At 37.6% G+C, this 25,789-nt stretch overlaps 1 protein-coding gene across 3 annotated transcripts in view; it reads left to right on the forward strand.

Moving 5' to 3' along the window:
- The window catches only part of LOC132828438 (homeodomain-interacting protein kinase 1-like), a 101,208-nt gene that overhangs the window by 66,327 nt on the left and 9,092 nt on the right, over positions 1-25,789 (forward strand). For 2 of the 3 annotated variants that reach the window (XM_060845566.1, XM_060845567.1), the window contains 10 exons: positions 887-973; positions 3,701-3,885; positions 5,147-5,309; positions 8,303-8,522; positions 9,739-9,857; positions 14,236-14,370; positions 19,197-19,339; positions 20,626-20,799; positions 23,917-24,126; positions 25,144-25,394. In XM_060845566.1, the coding sequence (XP_060701549.1) occupies positions 887-973; positions 3,701-3,885; positions 5,147-5,309; positions 8,303-8,522; positions 9,739-9,857; positions 14,236-14,370; positions 19,197-19,339; positions 20,626-20,799; positions 23,917-24,126; positions 25,144-25,394 (1,687 nt within the window). The remainder of the gene's footprint in view (positions 1-886; positions 974-3,700; positions 3,886-5,146; positions 5,310-8,302; positions 8,523-9,738; positions 9,858-14,235; positions 14,371-19,196; positions 19,340-20,625; positions 20,800-23,916; positions 24,127-25,143; positions 25,395-25,789) is intronic. The other variant, XM_060845568.1, reaches the window with a different exon arrangement.

The raw sequence follows: 25,789 nt of genomic DNA on the forward strand, positions 1-25,789 counted from the left end.
GTGTTCAGATTCTTGTCCAGATTGCATTGTGAAGTAGCTGTTTCCTGCAAAATTCAACTATTGATCGTTGTAATCTCAATATAACAAGGAAGAAGTCTCTTTTTAATCAGTGTTAAACAGCTGCAGGCATTGGATGATACTGTGTGCTATTTCCCAGCTATAGTGCAAGAAGTTTTATAAAACCTCCTGTTTGCCTATCTAAGGCTATTTTTGTGTTGCTACCAAAGTAAGAGAGAGCTTGGTTTACTAGCAATTGTAAATGCCAAAATCATGTTTTAATTATTGCAGATGATATATTCTGAATTTGGGTTAAGTGTAATTCTCTCTTTTTTTTTGTTTTATCTGTCTCGGAATAAATTTTTTTTGTGAATAAGTAATAGACCTTTTAACTAAATGTGTTAAATGTTAGAAGTCCGCTAATGGTGCTATTAATTCTGAGTTATAACCAGTCAATATGAATGAGGGAATGAACAAGCATCAATGTGACCATGACAGTCTTCAGAATTGAAGCTGAGATAAAAATACATTAAGGAAATATTTAAATGTATGTAACACTTGTTAGAATTCCTCTGTAAATCTATCAAAAGCAAAGTGCACTACATGATTAATTTACAGAGTAAGAATCCTCCAAACTTGCTACCAGAAAATGATAGAAAGCAGATTAATGTTTAATTCTGTAGAATTGTCATGGCCATTCTTTGAATTTTTAATGAGATTAACCTTTTTTAAATTTTAAAACAAATCATACTCATTGAGCTGCAGTGCCTTCCATTCAATTTATGGAGTCAGTAAAATGACCTGGCCAGTAGCAAGTTGAAGTTTTGGTTGAGGAAAATGCCTTCAGTGCTTCTTGTTTAGGAAAATTTATCTTTTTTTTCTCTATTAGACACCAGAGGAACATGAGTTAGAGACTGGGATCAAATCGAAGGAAGCAAGGAAGTACATTTTCAACTGTTTGGATGATATGGCACAGGTAAAAATGGAGTTTGACTTGTTTAGCTTCTGCATAGCTCTGTTGTTATCTGTGTGTAAAGCACATTTGAGGCAATGCTGGGAATTCTCACTCTAGTATTCTTTCTCTTAGATTTCTCCCCACTTCTCTCAGTTTTGAGCAGATTTGTTGATAGCGGAAGTAGCCATATTTGCCACTGGTCCTTAAAACTTAAAATATTTGACCTCAATTTGAAATGAACAGTTTCACCAAGCTCATCAGATCCACTTAGGCTTTCACTTTCAACCCATTAAATGATGCTGTTCCATCAGAGTCTTTTTAAAAATTGCTTTTGTTAGTTGTCTGGAATTTAACATGGGCTGGTGGACAAAACAGTTCTTTCTGGTTTATGTTTGGTTTGTTCTATCATATAATATATTTGCATTGTTATCGTTATAGTTTGAAAGTTTGTATTTCAACAGAATATTATGCGACTTAATTCTTTTGTGAGTAGTTTTAGTTGTTGACCTATGAAGATACTTACTGTTATTTGTAAAAGAGCTCCACAGAGCTCCCACTTGGGTTAGTAGATTTTGCATTAAGATAATGATGAGGTTCAATTTGTACTGAATTAAATAGAGTAGCTGTGGTTGCAAAAGTTGTTCCCTTGGTTTAAGAAGCAGAAAATTGTTTTATCATAAGGAATATTGTGGGGTATCTGACATCCCCATATGAATTTTTTTCTGGGAGGTGGGACTAAAAATGGCACATTTCATTCGGCAGCTAGAGTGACCTCATTCTCTCCTCGATGCAATGAACTTAAAAATCAGTTGCTTTCCAAAGCTGAGGGATCAAAGTCACATCTTCCTGAATTTTATTTCTTGGTTTCCCGTTGAATGAAAAACCTCATAGATGTGATGTTAAACATATGTAGATGCAGAAAATCTGAGGGAATTCAGTGAAGACCAACAGGACAAAACTTGCACCTATCCACTGTAGAGACCCCCAAGTCAGAAACCCCACAGTCAGACTACTTAACATAACTCTGGTGGGCACCAGTCAGTTTTCAGTATTACTGGTACACTGATTAGGTAGGAATCTTGCTGCAGTACCTTGCCTTATCAATAGTTAGCTATGATGAGCCTCTCTTATTGCAAAATTCCTGTTCTGCTTAGAGCCTGTAAACTATCATTCTCCAATCAATTGTATTGTCAAACTAGCCTTGAAATTCTGAAATTTCCTGTTTGTCCCAAGTACTTCCCATGTACCAATCAACCCACAGCGCGTTCAGCAGTACTGGAAGTTGGATATTCATAGATATGTCTGAAGTTGTGTACCATTAAGAATGTAAAGTAAGAAAGTGCATACATAGTTCAACTAATGGAGATTACAAACTCCAATCTCTCTTCGTTTTCTTCCTTATTTATTTTGATTGCCTGAATTAAGCTTTCTTGTTTGTTCTGGTGACAGTGTTACAATAGATTCTACTAAATTATGGAGCTTTTAAATGAAAGAATGAGACTAAATCCAATGTATTTCAAATGTTACTGCTTGGAGTGCTATTAGTGAGCTTAACATTTTGTCCAACTCTAGTGAAATCAATTTCGTTGAGCAGTATAATAACATCGTTGTTTGCCATTCTACTTTCAGTTTTAAAATTCTGATTCTTATTGCAGTTTTAGAAACTACCGGACCACCATCTTTTTGTACTACTCATTCGGCTGCCCTCCTGATAGCAGTGACTAATGCTGGTACATTGTTCCATAATTAGCCCCCAGCACACGTCTGTGTTATATGCACAAATCAAGCAAATTATATTGGAAAAATTTCTTTACAAGGAGTCTGATCTGGTCTTCTAGTTCTCCTGAATGGACAACTTTACAGTATCTAAAGAGAGATTAGAAGAAAAAAGATTGGCTTGTAACTTTCTGGTCTTTTTTTTCCTTTTCACTTTACACCTTGTATCATTGCCCAGTAGTGTTAAGACCAATTATATTACCCTAACTATATTGCAATTAAAATTCGCTATAGGCCAGCATCGTCTGGTCTTTAAATATGGGATGCAACATATTTACAAATTTAATCATTGGGAAGCTTGTCCTTTTTTTTAAAATAATATATCTGGAATAAGGACAAGTAAGAAATTAATATTACTTCAGTTATGTTCTTTGACAGTTCATGCCTTTACTGATTGATGGTTTTAAAGTCTTTGCATGTTACTAAGTGTTTAGTGTACAACAAGATCCGCTCCTATGCAATGCTGAGTACTTAATCCACAAGTGTATTTAGTGATAGAGGATTATTATTGAACATTATACGTATGTTGATAAAGATTCTTTTACCAATTCCCAGGAATTAAAAAAAATATTCTGTGCATTACTACATAAGGGACTTGAACAAGAGAAATACTCCAAAGTCTCAAGGGCCATTGAAATTTGCCAAATACACTTATTCATCTCTTAAACATTTTGACATTTGGTATTCATTGATATGACCTGAAACATGTTAGTGCAGTGAAAGGAACTAGCCAAACCCCTGCCATATTTTTATCCTCAGAAAATCTGACCTCAACCTGTAAACTGTGCACTTGACGCTTAAGTTAGACCAAAGATTAAGTACAATCTTGAGATAGTCATAGCCTCTGTAACTTCTTAATACTAACTTATTTTTTCAAGATGACTGTCTTAATTCAGTTAATGACAAACCTATTATCACATTGTCAATCAGTAAAGAGAGACAATGATAATGTGTAATGTTTTCTGCTTTTAGGTGAACATGCCAAATGATTTGGAGGGAACAGACATGTTGGCAGAGAAGGCAGACCGGAGGGAGTATATTGATTTGTTGAAAAAAATGTTGACAATAGATGCTGACAAGAGGGTTAATCCGTTAAAAACCTTAAACCATCCATTTGTTACCATGACACATCTACTTGACTTCCCTCATAGCAATCAGTAAGCTCTTTAAAATACATAAATATTATTTGTGAAATGAAAGACGTTGTATCTTGAGTTTGGAAATTATAATGTTTCACCTGTAGAAAGTTGCCTGACTGTACTCCTGTCTCAGCTCATCTGTTGCAGGAAACTTTTTCCTTGTTTTGTTCCTTCTAGATTTGTGTTCCATTTGTACCTCTTACTGGCGCTCTCACCTTTCAACCTACATAAACTTGATGGCTTTCAAAACTTTGCTTTCTTGTTCTAACTTGCACTGAGCTTCATCCATCAACCCCTATGCTTGCTGAAGTACATTGATTCCTGATGACTCATGGCTCAATTTTAAAATTATCTTCCTCATTTTCAAATAATCTCTTGTCTTGGTCCTCGCTATCTCTATAGCCATAGCCATGTACAACCCCCAGAGATGTGTGTTCCTCCAGTTCTGGACATACTCAAACATCCAATTTTAAATGCCCAGCAATTGTCGGTATTGTCTTTGTCTGCTAAGGCCAACTGCTTTTATATCAAGTTAACCACTTCACATTCCTTTCTGTCAAACTTATCTGTAAACCTACCTTTTATTTTAAAGGTAATTCTTCAAATATACATTTTGACTAAACTTTTAGTCATCTACCTTAATACCACTTGCATTTGCTCAAAGTCAGACTTTTTGATATTGCACCTTGGAGGTTGAGATGTTTTACAATGTTAAAGGTATTCTATAAATGCAATGTTATTGTTCCTAGTTAAGGTCTTATTTAAAGCTACTTTTATGCCATGTAAATATTATGCAAGCACATGTTTCTCCAAACAATTCAACAATTCAAAATAAGTCAATTAAACCAGGCATGCAGCTTGCAGTCCAAGTGTACTTCATTGTCTGGAAAATCTACCTCCTACTTCATGCAATGACAGATCAGATATACCCCATACTAGTTTTTTTTCATCTGACAAAAGAATCCAAATAATGATACTTAATGATAGAATGGTACAGTGCAGGCAGTACTTAACTGTAATTTGGCAATTTATTGTGTGTCTGTGCATGGCTTCCCCAGAACCCATAAAGCTCCGCTCTTTCAAGATAAAAAAGAGTAATTGTATGTAAACCTAATGTTTCTTCTGCAGGTTAGGCACTATCGTTGTACTTTTTATCCATACTTTTGCAAAATGTGTTTACTGCAGATGCATGGCTGTGTACAGGAATGTGTTGGAATTAAGTGCACAGCTTATGTTTTTAATCCCATTTAAAAAATGAATATATTGACATTCCTTGTAGTGTGAAATCCTGCTTTCAGAATATGGAGATTTGCAAGCGTCGAGCCAACAACTATGAAACAATAAACCAGAATAAAAGCCCATTTATTGCACATGTTGCACCGAGCACAAGCACAAACTTGACAATGGCCTTCAATAACCAACTCAACACCATGCACAATCAGGTATGAAGATGTCTTTTTAAGCCCAGTTTAACATAAAAGTGTAAAAGTTTCCTTTAATTGCTTTCTAGTTTGGTGTAGAATTGAAAATCTGAGTCTAGAGTTGTTGTGGTTCTGTTCGCTGAGCTGGGAATATGTGATGCAGACATTTCGTCCCCTGTCTAGGTGACATCCTCAGTGCTTGGGAGCCTCCAATGAAGCGTTTCTGTGGTGTTTCCTTCGGCATTTATAGTGATTTGTATCTGCCGCTTCCGGTTGTCCGGTTGACACATCACAGAAGCGCTTCACAGTAGGCTCCCAAGCACTGAGGATGTCACCTAGACAGGGGACGAAATGTCTGCATCACATATTCCCAGCTCGGTGAACAGAACCACAACAACGAGCACCCGAGCTACAAATCTTCTCACAAACTTTGAGTCTAGAGTGTTATTTCATGTAGAAAGTAGCCAGAAGTTTCACATTGGTATACTAGGGACTAGGTTTTTGACTTCACGTTGCTAAAGAATGTTTGTAAAGAGCAAGTGTGTCTGTTATCGACATTGCACATGAGGAATAGAGAATGTTCTGAATCCTAACAGAGAAGTTTAGACGCTTTGAGCACAGTTATTGCAAAATGCATTTCATGCAATTGTAAGTTGATGGTCACAGAATTTGCAGTGTAGATTTGCAGTTATTTAAGTCATATTCTGGAGTTGGATTTTCATCCATTTAGTTGCATGGACAATGGAGAGACAATTATACTAACTGAGCAGTTTTTTTGATTCTATCCTATGGGGAAAGAAATTACCATGTGTTGTACTCATTCTGATACAATTTGCAGGACGAGCGGAATTTGATAAGCCCAGAGTCTGTTTTTGAGATTGAATTACAGGTCTTTCTTAAACCCTATGTTATTACTGATGTCTCTCACATTATAACCTGTTTGTTAGAAAATAACGATGCTTGCATTTTTTCTCACATCTCACGATCTGTCTGTATTTTAAAATAATTACCAATGTAGTGTCCTTTTTAATTTAAGTATATTGGCTATTTTACATCAATGTATGCAAATGAGTTATTGGACAAACGTAATGTTTTAATACTCTGATAGATAGCAAGTATGTACTAAATTCCAAAAGAAGGAATTGGAGAAAGAAAATAAATGTTAAGAGCAGTAAGGGCAATTGAAATGTTGCATGAGTGATATGGGGAAGGTGTCTTCTGGAAGGGATTATGACTAAGCTAGATATATGCACGCCATATATAGGGTAACAGTCCTCAATCTCTATATTCTTAAAGCAAAATGTGCAGGTGAACTGTAAGTTTAAGTGAGGTAGCTTCAGAAATTCTAATCAGTTCTATTATGATTAAGACATATCAATATAAAGGTTAATTGTAGAGCAGAGAGTGTAGCTGATGTGTAACTTGTTAATATTACCTTCCTTTCAAGAGTAATAAACTAACATTCTTATTATGGCCCACAAAGTAAAGTGGATCCCCTTCTTTAATACCTGTGTGTAAAATATTACCAGGCAGCATCTGTTAGTGGAGGAACAGCATTAACATTTATGCTTAATGATATTTCATTAGAACCTACAAAAATTAGGTATAACAGGCTTTAAACTAATTCAGAGGTGGGGAAATGGGTGGCGTGTATTGACAGTGAATAAAAAGGATGGTTTCTAATTGGTTGGAAGATGCAGTATAGGATGATACAGGATGAAAGGATATGCCAGTGACACAGTAAAGAAACAAGGATTTGGTCTAGAAGTAGTGCACAGTCAACAGATTTCCACCATTGCTACAATGATGCCAACACTAAACAGAGCTTCCTGTCCCTTTTCAATGTTATGAAGTGACTTCTGGTCCTGCAGCAAACCAGTCCACTTCTCTGTCAAGCCCTCCCTCTCCTTGCATACAAGAAATTCTGCACCTACCCTTTACCTTCTCCTTTCTCATATCTAGTTTTCCAAACTGCCCTGTCCAGGAGAAACAGCAACTTACTTTGTATTGTTTTTGTTTAGTACAATTTTCAGTTGTTAATGTGATCTATTTTACTCTGTGCAAGGAAGACCTCACAAATTGGGTGATCGCTTTGTGGAATATCTCTCCAATCCACTGATGTGACTCCCAACTTTTACTTGACTCTTCTCCTATACTAACCTTTCTGTCCTTAAACTGTTCTTTTAAAATTTTGCTGAGCTGCATTGAAACAGACCCTCATCTTTCAATTAGCACTTTATAACCTTCCTAACAGCACTGATAACATTCTGTAATTGCAAGTCATAATCTCACATTAATTGTTTCATACCAGTTACTACCTGCCCTGCTGTATTTTCTGTGCTCATTTCAGATTTCCACCATCTGCAGTACTTAGAATCGAAAGTCAAATTATTTCAAAAGCTATCAGATTTGTTAGACAGTAAAACATAAGATCAGAATTAGGCCATTCAGCACATCGAATCTGCTCCATAATTTGATCATGCTTAGTATGGTTATCAACACCATTCTTCTGCCATTTCCCTTTAAGCCTTGATTCTGTTATTAATCAAGAACATACTCCTTTTATATTTTTATGGATAGGATTTTGTTAGCTTTGGCCGCTTAGTGGTTGAAAGGTTTTAACATTGAGTGTAACTTTTTTTGCTCAAAATCAAATGAGGGATGGGAACAGTGTAAATGGATGTAAACTGCTTTGTGGGAAAAAAGGAGAACCTTGTGAAAATACTATTTCAGTACTGATATATCTATTTTGGGAATTACTTGAGTGACATAGCAGTTGTAAAAAGATAATCCTCAAGAGATGTATTGAGATAATTGTTTGTGTAGAATATTCTTGGAATTCTTGAGGAAAAGATTATGACATGCAGCGGTAATGGTTAAACTGGCTATAAATGTAATTTTTTTTAACTGGACAATCTACTTGCATACGATTCTGTTATAAATCCTATGAAAAGCTCCCACTTTGTTATATTACTAACATATAATTTGATTCTTGAATTCTTTACTTCCTTTAGGCCAACACCCTGGCACCTACCTCCACAGCTGCAACCCTTTCACTGTCCAGTGCTGATGTATCTCTGCTTAACTACCAACCTGCACTCTACCAGCCTGCAGCAGCACCCGTGGCAGGGGTTGCACAAGCAAGTATGCCTCTGCAGGCTGGAACGACACAGCTGTGTGCGCAGGCTGACCCCTTTCAACAAGCCCTCATTGTGTGTCCACCAGCATTTCAAGGTAAACGTCTTTTCTGCCCCTCATAACTGTCTAATACAAATGCCAAGATCCTCGTGCAATTCAAATACCCTCTCTGAAATCTGAATCCCTTCCAAAATCTATTTAATGTGCACAGACTGCCAAGCTCAAAGAGCAACATCAGCCTTACAATTTTGAGTGTGTATATAGACTACACTATTTTATGGCAAACCTTATGTTTAATTTAGTTTGGAAATTGTTCAGCCCTGTGGTCAGCAGTGGATTGTATTTCTGTGGAGTCTTATTGATTTTGCTTGTTGACTGCTTTTCAAATTGCATTACATTATGGAACATAGCAAAGATTTTGGATTTGATTGGAAAATATTTTATTTTAACAATCAATACTGATTTACATTTGTCAGTTACTGGCATCTTGATTTTTAAAAAAATAATTGGAGCTGTTAGACATCTAATCTTTTGAGTGCTATTCATTGAGATGCTGCAGTTTGAGATTCAGTGGAAACATTGAGAAATCATTGAAAGGGCGAGAGAAAACATTGGTCAGTACTGAAAGCTTGAAAGAAACAGCAACTGTAGTTGAGGAGTAATCGCAGTGAAATCTTTAATTACAGAATAAACTAATTCTGTATACTAGGAGTTGAAATTATTTAATGAGCTGGAAGCATATTAGTATGGCGAAAGTGAGGACTGCAGATGCTGGAGATTAGAGTGGTGCTGGAAAAGCACAGCAGATCAGGCAGCATCCAAGGAGCAGGAAAATTGATGTTTCAGACAGGAGCCCTTCATCAGGAATTCCTTCATCAGAATTTCCTGCGCAGATTAGTATGGGTAAGGCTTGGTGTTCCAGAGCAGCATCTGAATCCACATTTAAATTCATTTTTTCTGTCACTATTTGGGTAGTTCATGTAGAGAATTAAATATGAGGTCTGGTTTAAGCTAGCCTGCTGAGTAGGTTTTGAACAGGTCATAAGATATAATAGCAGAAATAGGCCATAGATAATGTGATTTTGATGGTGTGTAATGATTGTCCGGGGGGCTGAACAGGCACCTTGAATTTAGCTGAGGCCGGCGCTTGCAATGTCCAATGAATGTCTGTCTGTTACCCTGTGATAGTAAATGAATTGCAATCTTTATGAAAGATTTTGGCTGTTCTGTTTAATATAAAAAGTCACCTTTTAACTTTATTTTTGTGTTTTGAAATTAACTGGACATACACGCTGTGTCTTTTTATTGACAGGGCTGCAAGCATCTGCAAAACATTCTGGCTTTTCTGTTAGAGTGGAGAATGCAGTGCCTGTTGTACCACAAGCACCAGCTGCACAGTCCATTCAGATTCAGCCAGGTGTTCTTGCTCAGGTAAGTGGCTGACCAGTCTATTTAAAGTTGAAATTTGTTTCCCAATCCTGAACACATTAACTTTTGCTGGGCTCCATCAGATGGTGACATCTCTCTGGTACCATGCCTCGACAGTCATACATCATTATGGTTAAATATCACAAGCAACCAATGGCCATTGATAACTTTCTACCCCTTTGTATCACTCTTTTGTTTGTCTACCAGTGAAACAACATGAAAACTAATAACTACAGGCTAAAACTTTTCAAAAGTACAATTTCCCTTCTGAAGGTTGCCTGTGTGATTGCTTAATTAAAGTTAAAACTATTTAAGATGTTGATTTACAATTCAACATAAAACTATTTTTCCAAGGATCTTTGCAAATACTCAGTATATTTTGTAAGCTTAAATAACTGCAGCTAACATTTATTTGTTGATTAATTTTCTTTCCAAAACATTTTTTTAAACTAGACCAGTTCTCCAATCCTTCGCCCAAATAACTTGTCTCCATGGTTGAATTTTGATATTTGATGCTAGCAAGCTATTCAATCACTGGCTACTAAAATCAGCACTAGTTCTGTTTAGCAGGATAACATTGTGCACTTTGATATGTTCTCGAGCCACTGAGTTCTGTAGTAACACCCTGCCACCGTCCTTCTGAAATTAATTAACCGGGATTGATTCTGGGACTATGTGGCTTGTGTCACAGTACTTCTCGAGTTAATTTGCTAAACCACAAAGGCAGTATGTTGTCAAATGTATTTGTTATTTTATCATAGTATTTAAATTTATAGATTACTTAATAATTCTTAAAACAATTACTTTTATCAAGTGTAAGTTATTGAATTACATGAAAAGGTGCAGCTGACAGTAATTTAGCTGCAAAGGAAAATAGAAGCCAGAGGCTTTAACTTGAAGAAAGCAAAACTTAAGGATTTGTGTGGATGTGAAGTTATTTGTTTGAATAAAATATTAAAAGATTAACTTTGGAGAAGTAGTTTGCACATGACAAAAATAACTTCATAAAGCATACCAATATCTCTATTTAAATTGTGCCCCTCATGCTGAAACATTTTCGGGTAGTATATACATCAAACAAATGAAAAGAGCCTTTGGAATGTATGCCTCCACAATCTGGTATTAACTAAATGTTAGTATAATTACTCACTTATGGCTAGCAGCTTTTCCCTACCTGGTTTTTGGTTTGTGACTATAAAACTAAAATAAGATGTATTTATGTTTTAGACCTTCCATCATAATGAGCAGGTTTCAGGTCACTACATATCCAACAACCTGCTGTTAAAACTCTGCTTGCATTTTGACAACTGTGAAAAAGTCCACCATAGCAGTTGAGACAATTGACAACATTCTGAAAATAAAAGCCATTTTTTTCCTACCTCCCAATATTAATGGATGGGGTTGGTGGGGAGGGAAGATCCTTTCTTTTTTAAAAAATAGTCTCAGCGATACAGATCATCATCTTCATAATAAATTAGCCAGCTTTTGCTTAGGCCATACTCTGTATTTGAATCAGGTCTTGTTGAAGTCTGTCCATTTTTAAAAAAATGCCTTGCCATTCCTAGGAATATCTTAGCCATTTGGATTGCCACTCCACTCATATTATTACATTAATAGAGTGCTTCTGCATTTTTAGCCAGGATTTCCATTAGGGCTGCCTGGGCTAGCGAGCAAGTCAGGTGTTGGGGCTGGCAAAGTGGCAGAAAAAATTTGGGGCTGGTGGAAGAGGCAAGGTTGAACGAGAAGATTGGCTGGTAATGATTGGGATTCATTTGGAAGTTGAGAGTGGCTGGGAGATTATCAGGGTAGGTAGGTTTGGGTTGGCAGTCAGGTTAGTGTGAGTGGCGACTGGGTCAGATTCAGAGTGGTAAGATTGATTGGGCTGGCTGTGGTGGGTCCCAGGAGTTCGGGCTGGCACTGATGGTATCAAATCCTTGGGGTTCAGACACTTGGGTAGGAAGGAGTCACTGCCAGTTCTGCAGGCCGGTTGATGGTTGTCAGGTGTCCCAGAGGTCTAGTGGTTCAGGGAGATTTAGTTGAGGCAATGTGTGGTGACGGCTTAATAGTTATCCTTATGAAAGTTTTTAATTGTCTAATCTTTCCCAAACAGCAATTAACTCAACAGAAGCAGAGCTTTTTGAATTATTTGATAGTGCAGGTTTGTTTTTTAGGGGATATGAGCTGCAGGAAAATTGTACAACAGACGTTTCAGCTTCCCGTGCAGTAGCCATGGAATGAGCTGTATCTGGGATTCCTCCGGGTCCTGATGCACAACTCCAGTCTGCATTGTCTGACCATTGGAATATCTGCACCTATGATTAAAGATTAACAGGGATGATAACATTATACCCATCCATCCATAGTAGCAAAAGCATATAAACTGCAGTTTTATGTCCAAGTGTTGAATGCCCTGCCCGTATCAGTGGTGAACTCTCCTTCTTTATGTTCATTTAAGCGGGCATTGGATAGGCATTTGGAAGTTATTGGGCTAGTATAGGTTAGGTAGGACTCGGTCGGCGCAACATCGAGGGCCGAAGGGCCTGTACTGCGCTGTATCCTTCTATGTTCTATGTTTTATTTTAATTCACTTGCTGGAGTTGAAATATTTTGCTCACAAATCCACATTTTCACTAGTGTATAATTTCTGTCTATTCAGATGTGACTCATAGACTGTTTTGAATCAGTAAGGGTAGATGAAGTAAAATTCAGTTAGTATGATAGCTTTTATTACATTTGTCCACATGCAGCCAACAATGACCTCTTTTGCATCAGGTTCAGCTGTTAAAAGCAGCCTAAAACCCAAAAACAATCTAAAACCACACTGGTTCAATCAGTGTATAGGAAGCTAGTTGTCCAGGCCAACAGCCTTAACTTGTATCTATATAAAAAAAAACCCAAAACATTATAGCTCTGTTATTGGTGTTGAGTTAACATTTAGGGTTACAATGCTCAAGTGGTTCACAGTTGTGGTACCTTTTTGCCATTATGTCAATTTCAGTGTCTTTTATGCAATATAGATATCGTTTCATTGGAAACACGCTGTTTGGAAATTCGGCAAAATATCACATCCTTTTTTGAGTCCATTTGCAGTCTTTATTTGAACAGTAATCCAATCTTCTTTTGACTCCATCTGGACGTAATTCTACAATTTGAGCTTGATTAGTGCAGTGATTCAGAGTCATCCAGAACCCAATGAAACCTGAAAATGAGTTTTGCCACAAATCATTGTAATGTATCAGGGAATGTCTTTCTGTTTATTCTCTTTTTCTTCTAGGACTGTGGCAATATGGAATAAATAATAACCTTTCTTTTTACAGTGTTGGAAAATGTAATTGTGTACATGATGGTAAATACCTCATAGCTTTGAATGCCATATTGCTGAAGGATATGCATTTCAGTGCGGAGTTTTGAGACCATCTTATTATAGATGTCTTTGTTTAATGATTTTGTTGAGTTTTTTTTGGGGAATGATGGTGAGGAGGAAAATAAAGAAAAAAAAGGCAGAAAATGTAGTTCCAGGTGGCACAGTGACTCACTGGTTAGCACTGCTGCCTCACAGCACCAGCGACCCAGGTTCAATTCCAGCCTTGGGCAACTGTCTGTGTGGAGTTTGCACATTCTCCCCGCGTCTATGTAGGTTTCCTTCTGGTGCTCCGGTTTCCTCCCACAATCGAAAGATGTGCAGGTTAGGTGAATTGGCCATGCTAAATTGCCCATAGTGTTCAGGGATGTATAGGCGAGGTGCATTAGTCACAGGCAAATGTAGAGTAATAGGTTAGGGGAATGGGTCTGGGTGGGTTACTCTTCGGAGGTCGATGTGAACTTGTTGGGCCAAATTGCCTGTTTCCACACACTGGGGATTCTTTGAGTTTATAATGATAAAAATGCATCCTTTTGCTGATGATTTTTAAAGCTATGATGGTGATTTTTACTTTTCTTTAATTTGCAGTTGGCAGTGTCTCTTTTTATATGCCTGATTAAGATGTGCATCAACCCCACTTTAAAATCAAATCTGGTATTGATAGTAGATTACTTTGCATATATTATTTATATTTGCTTCTAAAATAGTTGGGGGTTTAGCTTTTCAGAGTGTTTTATTGCATTGGGATTTGTTGGCTATGGTTTTCTCATGGCTCATTCCTGCTGGTTTTAGATTTAAACTTAAATCTGAATGAGATGGATGGTTCAAGAAACCCAAGTAAACCAAATTTGAATACTCAGCTAAATTTCTGGTTCACTTAACATGCACAGTATTGTCTTTAAGTTTGTTTTTTGTTTTGCTCAAAATTAAATTTTCATACTATTCTGAGCATCAAAAAGGGACACTGCATGTTTGAGAACAAATATATCATGTAACTGACTCCCAACCCCCCCATTACAGGGCAGCTGCACACCGCTGATGGTGGCCACTCTACATCCTCACGTTGCCACTGTTGCTCCGCAGTACGCGGTCCCTTTTACCCTGAACTGCGCAGCCGGCCGGCCTGCGCTGGTCGATCAGACGACCACAGTACTGGTAAATGCTCCCACTCGGTGTGATTCTGTGCACTAACAGATGCTCCTCTAATGCTGCTGCAGAGAAACGGAAGCATGTATCATTGTGTGCCTTATATATTTTCCACGTCATTGGACGTCTTGTCTTTCTTACTCTTCTGAGCATTCTGGTGAAACAAGCTATACTTGAGTCCAAAATACTCAGCATTTCTAAAAGGCTCAAATTGTTTTAAGGACCAACTACAGTGGAATACATTTGTGCCTGACTGTATCTAAATTCCCTGAGAAATACATCAATTGTAACAACTGCCAAATCTTTTCATATATATCGAGTTAGATTGAGGTCGTCTATTTACAGGCATAAGGTTGCAGGGAGGGAGGGAATGATTCTGTCCATAAAATAGTATGACAGGTCATCTTGATGAATTCCGCTTTATGGAAATCATTTCAAGGGAAATCATTTTGACATTCTCTGGATTCTGCCAGATGGAACTCAGTAATTTTAAGTGGATTGTGAATTGACATAACTTATGTTGTTCCCTCTCCCTCTAGCCTCATTTTGTTCAAAACATGTGGGAAATATGGATAAGCACATGAGGTAAAAAGGAATAGGTGGATGTTGACAGTTTTAGTTTGAGGGCTGTGAAGAGTCTTGTATGGAGTACAGATTATTGTTATAAACCAGTTGGATTGAATAACTTGTTTTCAATGTTTTAAACTATGTAATTAAGATTCCTCTCTTGTGTCAGTTTTTCTGCTCCATTGTAATTGTTACAGTAAAGCAGTTTCTGAATAGAAACAGCTTGCTAGAAGCCTATGATGCTTTCCTAACCAGCTAGTCTCTAAGACTTGAAATACCATTGAGGATTGTCAGTAGATCTTGAACTTGTTTTTATAAAAGGTTTTGAAATTGAATGTTGGATAAATAGTTATAATAATAGAGTATAATTTTGATTATAAGTTATATAATGCATTGTTCAAAATTCTTGTGCATCGAGGTAGTTCAGTTATCCTATTTTGAGAGATGTGTCTGCATTCAAGAGGACAGATGTGCAAAGAGGATGTATATTGCTATACTAAATAAATAAGTAATTAAAATGTATTTGATGCTGAACTGGGCCTAGCTGCAAAATCCATACGATTCCATGGTGGCTACCCATAGAGGCTATTGGATATTGATGATACATGTTAATGAAACTCTGCTCTGACTATTACATCCTCCTTCTCTCCTCACATTGTTCAGTCCGAAAATTTGCGCACATGTGTAATTGAAAAACACTGAATTTCTGGTTAAGATGACAAAATTGCCTTGCATTGTGCAAACATCGGGCCAGTTAGAGGTTTAGTTTGTGCTATTAGTGGAACTGTAGTGTACCATTTGTCTTACCATAGAGTCATAGAGGTACACAGCACAGAAACAGATCCTTCGGTCCAACTCACCCATGCCGACCAGATATTCCAACCCAATCTAGTTCCACCTTGCCAGCACCTGGCCCATATCCTTCCAAATCCCACATCCAGATGCCTTTTTAAATGTTGCCATTATATCAGCTGCCACCACTTCCTCTGGCAGCTCATTCCGTGCACGTACCACCATCTGAGTGAAAAAGTTGCCTCTAGGTCTCTCTTATATCTTTCCCCTCTCACACTAAACCTATGCCCTCTAGTTCTGGACTCTCCCACCCCAGGGAAAAGACTTTGTCTACTTATCCTACCTATACCCTTCACAATTTTATACATCTTTATAAGGTCACTCCTCAGCCTCTGACACTCCAAGTAAAAACGTCCTAGCCTATTTAGCCTCTCCCTATAGCTCAAATCCTCCAACCCAGGCAACATCCTTGTAAATCTTTTCTGAACCCTTTCAAGTTTCACAACATCTTTGCAATAGGAAGGAGACCAGAATTGCACGCCATATTCCAAAAGTGGCCCAACCAACGTCTGTACAGCCGCAAAATGACCTCCCAACTCCTGTACTCAATACTCTGACCAATAAAGGAAAGCATACCAAACACCACCTTCACTATCCTATCTATCTGTGATTCCACTTTCAAGGAGCTATGAACCTGCACTCCAAGGTCTCTTTGTTAAGCAATATTCCCTAGGACCTTACCATTAAGTGTATAAGTCCTACTAAGATTTGCTTTCCCAAAATGCGGCACCTCGCCTTTATCTGAATTAAACTCCATCTGCCATTTCTTAGCCCATTGGCCCATCTGGTCAAGATCCTGTTGTAATCTGAGGTAACCATCTTCGCTGTCCACTACACCTTCAATTTTGGTGTTATCTGCAAACTTACTAACTATACCTCTGATGCTGATATCCAAATCATTTGTATAAATGCCGAAAGGTGGTCCAGCACCAATCCTTGTGGCACTCCACTGGTCACAGGCCTCTGATCTGAAAAGCAACCCTCCAAACCCCCCTCTGTCTTCCACCTTTGAGCCAGTTCTGTAGCCAAATGGCGAGTTTTCCCTATATTCCATGTGACATAACGTTGCTCACCAGTATCCCATGGGGAACCTTGTCAAATGCCTTACTGAAGTCCATATAATCACATCTACCGTTGTGCCCTCATCAATTCTCTTTGTTACTTCTTCAAAAAACTCACTCATGTTTCTGAGGCATGATTTCCCACACATAAAGCCATGTTGTCTGTCCCTAATCAGTCCTTGCCTTTCCAAGTACATGTGCATCCTGTCCCTCAGGATTCCCTCCAACAACTTGCCCACCACTGATTTCAGGCTCACTGGTCTATAGTTTCTTGGCATGTCCTTACCACTCTTCTTAAACAGTGACACTACGTTAGCCAACCTCTAGTCATCCGGCACCTCAACTGTGACTATCAAAGATACAAATATCTCAGTAAAAGACCCAGCAATCACTTCCTTAGCTTCCCACAGAATTCTAGGATACATTTGATCAGATCCACTTTTATGCATTTCAAGACATCCAGCACTTCCTCCTCTGTAATATGAGACTGGTTCATTTGAGAACAAAGGCGAGTCAAACAGTCAGGGCAGGGAGATTTGCTAGAGCTGCTCAGGAGGATTTACACTTGTAAGTTGGGCGGTGGGACTCAGGGAGATAGCGAGGAAAGAGATCAATCTGAGACTGGTACAGTTGAGAAATAAAGTGAGTCAAACAGTCAGGGACAAAGGACAAGGACAAAGCAGAGAACAAGGTAGGACTAATATTAAACTGCATTTATTTCAATGCAAGAGGCCTAACAGGGAAGGCAGATGAACACAGGGCATGGTTAGAAACATGGGACTGGGATATCATATCTTGATGCTGTAGACTTGATTTATAGTTCTTTCATTCATGACTTTTCTGAAACAGGAGTTGTGCTGGACAATAGCAACCAGATTTTAAAGCCTTTTAGGAATGCTGAATCCATTGGATTTAAACTGATACTTCATTCACAAGCAGTCAATGACTGGTGACGTAGTCAAATTTTAAAAATTGACTCAATCTGAACTGATTAACAGTTGAGCAAATTTATAGTGAAGACTGCAAAAATTAATTAGCATTTTTGTTTTCTTTAAAATTTATAGTAATAGGTAAAATTATGGATTTAAATTGAGATTGCAGGGATGTGAGTGATCACACCAATGACAGCATTGGATACCTTTGATCTTTGAAAAAGGTCACTAACTTGCATCCTGTCTAATTACTGCCTCAAATAGCCTTTTAATAGCAGACAAAACCTGCTATCACAGCTGACCATCAGATGTTATTAATATATTCAATCTTTAATGTAATTTCCTTTGGGAAAAAAACTTTAAACCTGTCCCCTATCAAACTATCCTTTGATTAAAAATAAGTAAAGCATTACAGCTATTAAATTACAGCCCATTAGCAATTGGCTTTGTTTTTCAAAAAAAACATTCCATCTTAATGGTGGGAACTGGCAAGAAAGAATTGGGAAGCATATTGCAAGGATCCAAATTAACAGAATCATTAATCATGGGTTTCGGAGTAATTGGGTACTTATTCAGTGAGTTCAATAGCTGTAACATGTTTATTTTACTGATCTAATCTTTATATATGAAGTCATATTAAAATTGGGATGTTAGGGAAATCATAAGCTAAGTATTTGATATTTAAAATTGTCCCTGATGGTGTCATGCTGTTCAGTGAAACTATGTAAATGTGCACTACTTGTGATTGTCAGAATTACTTCCTGTAGCATTTGTTATATGCCTGTTTTTTGAAACCAACTCCTATTGTTATAAAAACTATATCCATTGCGGATTTGCTCGTATATTAAGGAAAATTAATTATGGTGGTTGTTTTCAACAATTATTGAAACACTTAGGTGATTGTAAGATTGCTAAATAATTTTTGTGGTCTGAAATTAAACATTAGTAGCATGTTTATTTTTGAAATGGCTCATCCAACTTCTGCAGTTGCTTCCAATGACCACGTGCATTTTGCTATCGCAGATCAAAGGTTGGTTAGAATGTTCCCTCCCTTTTTCCCCTTGCTGCTTGGCATGAGCCTGCTTAGAAGAGATCGCTGTGTCTGTGTGTTCGTATTCCTGCAGAATGGCTCGTCGCACAGAATATCCAAATGTTTGTTTCTGCTTCAGAGCTGCGAGATATTGGATATACTCACTTTCTCTTTCTCTCATTAAACTGTAATGCCTTGTCCTGTGCAGGTATTGGCTTTGGAGGGAGGCGTTGTGTAAATCTAACATCACAGATCTTTGTTTTACCATTGTGCTTCTCTTGCCAGCTGTGTGCGGTCTTCACCTAGATGCTTTGTGTTCTTTTCGGGTGTCTGCAAACTTTTGGGCTCATGTTCCAGGCAGTGGCAACCTTGACAGTCTGTCTTTGTTTGCAGCAGGCGTGGCCTGGAGGAACCCAACAAATCCTGTTGCCATCAACTTGGCAACAGTTGCCTGGAGTGGCTGTCCACAATTCAGTTCCACATGCTACTGTGATACCAGATGCTATGACTAGTACCCAGCAAATAACAGATTGGAGGCAAGTAACCTTTAAGGAAATAAACATTTTTCTTTTTCAGCTCTTATTCTTTGCATTTCCATCCATTTACAAGGAAGGCTTGTCTTGGAATGGAATAATATTTGAATAATAGTTTGCCAGTAGCATTATCACTCGAATGAAATTGTGCCAATTTTGATGAAAATGCTTTTAAAAAATCAAATTGATGTTTTAACAAAAAAAATCTGGATCCCAGATATGTGTTTAATTCTAATTGGTGCTTTTTAAAAAAAATTCTGTTTGTAGAAATTCCCCAAATAAGATTACCTCCTTGTATGGTAACTTCCAATAAATTGGACATGCTGATAATTTTTGTCATTGTATCTTTCATGAGTTATGTGGAAGGGAAAGTACATTTGAGCAATAAAAACAAGCTGCATAACCTTTTGGAAATGAGTACATTTGATCTTTTGGGTATGAGTTAAAACTGATACCTCGGTTTGCTTACTAATTATCAAGTGCTATGATATACTCTAGTTTAAGGTTAATGGAAATGGAAGTTACACTCAAGTGCATTTTCTGAGAGTTATACTGTAGAATTTTTAAATTGGTCATTCACAGACTGAGCATTGTTGGAAAAATTCCCCATGCTTGATTGTTCTTGAGAAGGTGAGTCACCTTCTTGAATGAAGCTGAATGGCTTTTCGGCTAACCATGTTGCTGTTAGTCCAGGCTGACCAAGTTCCTTGAAGGGCCATGCAGTGAACCAGATAGATTTTTATGACAGTCCACTAGTTTTGAGGTGACCATTGCTGATGTTAGCTTTTTATTCCAGAATTTGCATTTCTGTCTCCGGATCATTAGTCCAAGCCTCAATTAGTCCGATAACATAATCATCGCATATACTGTAGAATCCAATGATATCGTTTATCTCTGCTACTAAGAAGTAATATAAAATGACAACTGTGAAAATCTGAGATAATGCTGCACCTTGTCGTGACACAAATTTAAGATTATTGAGGGTGAGGGGAAGTAAATATAAAAGATATTTTTAGGTTCACTGTAGTACTGAATAAAAACGTTGAACAATATCATGTAGCTTATTTTATTTTTGCAGTGGTAATTTGTAACTTAATTGGGTGATTTTTAAACTTCAAAGTAACTTTTGAAAGTACTGCAACAAGATGAGTCATCAATGACGGTTTTATTTATAGCTTTCACCCATCTTTCTGAACCCAGTTTTTGGGTACCAAGTTCACTTATCTTTGTTGTTTTAATGTTAACTGTTTGCTATTTTCATTTACATTGTTTTTACTCTTTGTTCTCAGAAATGCACATTCCCATGGAAGCCAATATAATGCCATTGTGCAGCAGCCATCTTTGTTGGCTGGCCATGTGACTTTAGCTGCACAGCCACTAAATGTCGGTGTTGCCCATGTGGTACGCCAGCAGCAAAACTCCAGGTCTTCCTCAAAAAGGAATAAACAGCTTCACAATGCAAGGTAAAGTGCATATACTGTAGACTTAAAACATAATCCATGTGCATCAAATAAAGTGGATGAAATCAGTTACACTTCATTTTAGATAAAATATTTAGGGCTAAGTAAATGTATTGCTTTTTGTAGAATTGATCCATTGAGATAGTGAAGATCCCTGACTCAGTCTCTGGTTTCTGCTAAGCTGGCTGGTTCCAACGAGCCCATTAGTTGAGTAACTGTAATGCTCCATTGGCATCAACTCCCTTTGCTAAATCAGATTTGTTATCCGCAATGTTTTCTGCTGTTGATTACTGTCCTGTGGCCCTGTATTTCTGCATACTACATTGCCCTTTCCACATCCCCAGTTGAAAAGCAAGGGACACTTAATGCCCATTGATTCCACAAGAAGGGTACTCTGATCTGTGTCACTAGGCCTAGAACATGTACATGCATTTAAGAGCAATATATACCTCTACTCTCCTCAGCCGTAATATGTGGAATGGGGTGTTGGTAGACATTGGTGTCCTAGCGTCTAGACCCAGAATGGGGAAAATAAAAAGGCTTAGATCTTCACATGACTGTCAAATGACTGTTGAAAATGCTTCCTTAGATCTAGCAGAAAACAGGTCCTCAGATGTAATACCCCAGAGTAATGAACTCAATCACAATTACTTTCAAATATCTCTCATAAGGGAGATGCAGGCACATGAACCCTTATGAAGCTGTCACAACAAGCATTAATTATTTTGGGAAGAGGCTAGCTGAGTGCATGGGTAATGCGTTCAAAAAGTTAAACATTCAGATTTTACCAATATATTCTTAAAATCCATTTACGTAATATGGATGACACTGGCTGGGGCAACATTTATTTCTCAATCCTAATGGTCCTTGAAAATGTGGTACAGGTGGTCAGACATCTTCACCCATCGTGGCCCATGTTGGATAAATATACTGTCAGTACTTTACCTAAGAGATGTGGAGTTCTGTGATTTTGACCAGCGGCATTGATTGTATAATGATGCAGTTCCATGTCAGGATGATTTGTGGCTTGGAGGGGAATGTGCAGTGGGTCGGTGCTCCTATGAAATTGCTGCACTTGCCCTTCCAGATAGTTGTGAATTTAGAAATTGCTAGGAGAGCAGCCTTAATGAATTGCTGCAGTACATCTTGTAGACAGTGTACACTGTGTTAGTGGTGAAGGGAGTGAATGTTGAAAGTGTTTGAATGTCGAGCTAATCATGCAGGCTGTTTTGTTTGGATGGTGTTGAGCTTCTTGAGCAGAATTAATTGACAAATGATCAAACAAATACCAAACAAAATTGTCCTATCAACACAAATTACTATATTCTGGTTGTTCCTTGTGTCTAATAAGATAACAATCTTGATCCTAAATCACAAAGAAGGGAAGAATAGTCAACCTCAGTATAGTGGGATGACAGAGTATTTGAAGTAACTGATTTGATCTTAAAACATGAAGAAATGTGTAGAAAGTACAGGTCACTGAAGTCAAAGTGGATTCTTCTGCAAAATCACCTGCTCATGTTTCAGGCTTGAAGTAAACAGATGCTATAAATGTACAGAGTAATCGAAAAATTATGGTTGAATAATCATTTTTGTGTGCAACAGGAATGTTCCTTGCATGGTTTATGATGTGTGATGTTTTGTTTCAGGAGTGCATTCAACCTTCTAATGTACTATGGGGAAATTAAAATATTTTTCCATTCAGAACGTTAACTTATCAAGTCAGGAGACTTGGAAAAGTTTTTATTTTGCTTATTTAACACTTTTTATCTGAAATATTAATTATTTGGTAGTGCAGTGAAGAAATCTTAATTCAATGGAATTAACAATTCCTTGCATGCACTATTGTTTTAAGTTAGAAATGTAATTATTGGCAATGAATTGAATACCTTTGTAGGAACTCTTTAACTTGAAGAATTGAAATAATTCTGCCTAGAGTTGAGCAGAAATCAGATTTAAGATCAAATTGATGCATTTGAAAACTCAGAAGGATAAAGTAATTTAAGTCAGAACTTTGTGCTTTTTCGAACTGTATTGGGAAGTCAAAGTGTTAAACAATGTTTCCTGCTTGTACTTGTGAAAGATGTCATCTACAGTTGGTTGGCACACTAAACGCGTGCATAAGTGTTAATGTAAAACAAAGGAGGTTCCTTTTTGGGGGTGAGGCACTGTTTTAAAAATTATAGGGCATTCTTTTATAATGGAGATGAAGAAAATTTTTTTCTCGGGGGAGTAGTGCAATTTTGGAGCCCTGCCTCAGAAGACAGGAGAAATAAATATTTTTAAGGTGGAGGAGGGTAGATTCTTATTAGACAAGGGAATCAAGGGTATACATAGATGTGGATTTGAAACACACATAAGTCAGCCATGATCTTGTTGAATGGTGAATCATACTCGAGGGACTGAATGACCTACTTCTGCTCCTAACTGATGTGTCCCAAATCCCATGTTGTTCGGCTTGCCTATGGTGCTATATTGGTTTAGCAATGTGCCAGTACTTAGTTTGATATTCTTGCAGAAGAATGCCTCTTCAGCCCTGATACTGGTGATGCTAAGCACCAGTGAAACTGCACCTTCTAGGAACCTCTATCTTCAAGGGAAGAGTTGGAAAAGAAATAAATTATCAAAAAGTATTCTTTAAAAATTCTGAGAGGAGAATTTGCTACTCTATTTGAATTTGAAACTACTTATAACTACTCTCTGGACTTGAGTAACATCTGATCCATTGTATTCACTATTTTCTGCATGAAATGCAGCACACGTGTGGTGAGTTTTTCTAGATGGTCCTTTTGCAGTTATGTTGTCAAAAACAGTAGGAAAATCCCTGAACTAACTTCATGGTCCATTCATGGTATATTGCCAACACACTAAAATTAAAATAACCACCTTTGACGGAATATGTGGGTTTGCATGTGAACCTTTCATGCATTACACAAATTATATTTTTTGTCTGTGTATAATGAGCTCAGCTTCTTCAAAATTGAATTATATAAAAGTCTAACTGCTTTGATATCTTTTTGAACAGAGCTTCTGTAAAAGTTTAACTGATGATTTTAAGCCATGAATCTCAAATCACTAGTTTTCCATAACAAACTTGTCTGTTACTTAATTCTGTATCAGAAATGTTCCTGTGTTGGATGTCACTCCCTCTCAAACATACATGGTGGTTCAAAACAGTCCATCAAGTGCACCCTCCCCATACTGCAGCACAACAGCTGACCATCAGCGACAGACCATTGTGATTCCCGATACACCCAGTCCTGCTGTCAGTGTCATCACCATTCGTAGTGACACAGATGAAGAGGAAGAAACAAAGCAGAAGGTTGGGAGGTAGGTATCTTATTCTACACAAATAATCACTGGAGGTGAAGACATTGCCCACACCACTTCCAAATGCAACCTAGACAGTCAAAGCTTGCTTGACTTTGGAGGTGCTGAAAATACATTGAAATCTGCATTGTTGTTCATCAGATCATTGCTTATTTACTTGCCTTTGAATTGATATTATCATCTTACCTGTGCCTTCTGGTTTGGATCAAATTACTTAATGTTTTTCTGTAAATTTTAATGCAATATTAGTGCTAAACTAAGTCCTAGAATTTTTAGAGTCAACAAATTCAGATGCCCAAGAAAAGATTTCATTCCATACAAGTGGTAGGCTGTCAGTAGTTTTAGCTTTTTGGGTCCAGTTTCTGGCTTTCGCCCTGACACACTGTGGCAGCTTATAATCTATGAATGGCACATACCTTATGATATTCAATTAGATGTGCTTTCACATTTTATTTATAGTGTTTACATGCTCTTGTTCTTCAAGTAGTGTTGTTGACCTCAATGGTGTTCTTGCCTGACTTCCATAGAGTCATAGAGATGTACAGCACAGAAATAGACCCTTCGGTCCAACTCGTCCATGCTGACCAGATATCCCAAACCAATCTAGTCCTACCTTCCACCACCAGGCCCATATCCCTCCAAACCCCTCCCACCCATATACCCATCCAGATGCCTTTTAAATGCACACTTCCTAGCAGTATGTTGATCAAGAGGAGGAATCACAACTATCTTGGATAATCTGGTAGTGATCAGTTTTGAAATTGGGACTGTGGTGATCAACAAAATTTGCATTTCTGTATTTTCTACATTCTTTGTTCAGTAAGTTTAACCAAAGTAATTAGTATTTGGATGGCAAAATAAGGAGCGTTGATCCAGAGTTGGAAAGAGGCAAATGGAGGTCAAACAAATATTAAGTGTCACTGTTCCGTCACTTAAATCCAACAATTGAGTTTCCGGGAGCATTGAGATGGCCCGACAACCATCGTAAATATTTTACTTTCCTTTTTTTCTCTTTAGCTCGAGCACGAAGCAGAGATCAAATGTCATCAGTTACGTCACTGTGCATGATTCTTTAGAATCTGACTCCTCAAACAGTAACAGTCCCTATCCATGTGAACGCCCTCGAGCAACACAAGTTATCAGCAGTACACAGGAAGCTTCTAAAAGAACTTTGGATGCCAGTCATAGTTCTGGATCTCGTACAATCATTGTACAGCCTTTAAAGACGCAAGTCAGTGACAGTATGGGAGAAAGCAACAGTTTGTCAGGTAGGAATATAATTGTGTACCAAAGTGCTTCCAGCAATGAAACGTCACTGTAAACTTAGCTGGATAATTTTATCTTCGCTTCAAAATGTATTCAACATTGATTAAAAATTGAATTACTTCAATGTATAATTGGTTTTGTCATCTGAGCTTTCTCAACCAAGCTGATAATGAGGGACATTGAAATCAAATATGCTTATTAGTGTTTCAGACATGTAAAAACAGATTTTTTTTTAACATTCTCTCCTTGAAGTTAGTTTTGTCTCACTTCCTTTAAAATGTGGCTTCAATTGCTGATGCTGATGAAGTAATCACCTCTATTTTTAATTTGGAAGTGTTACCGTTATTAACCTTTGAAATGCAAACATCCACACTTGGTTTTAAAAGCTTATCAAGAT

This window comes from Hemiscyllium ocellatum, chromosome 26 (genome assembly GCF_020745735.1).
Source record: "Hemiscyllium ocellatum isolate sHemOce1 chromosome 26, sHemOce1.pat.X.cur, whole genome shotgun sequence".
Lineage (NCBI taxonomy): Eukaryota > Metazoa > Chordata > Chondrichthyes > Orectolobiformes > Hemiscylliidae > Hemiscyllium > Hemiscyllium ocellatum.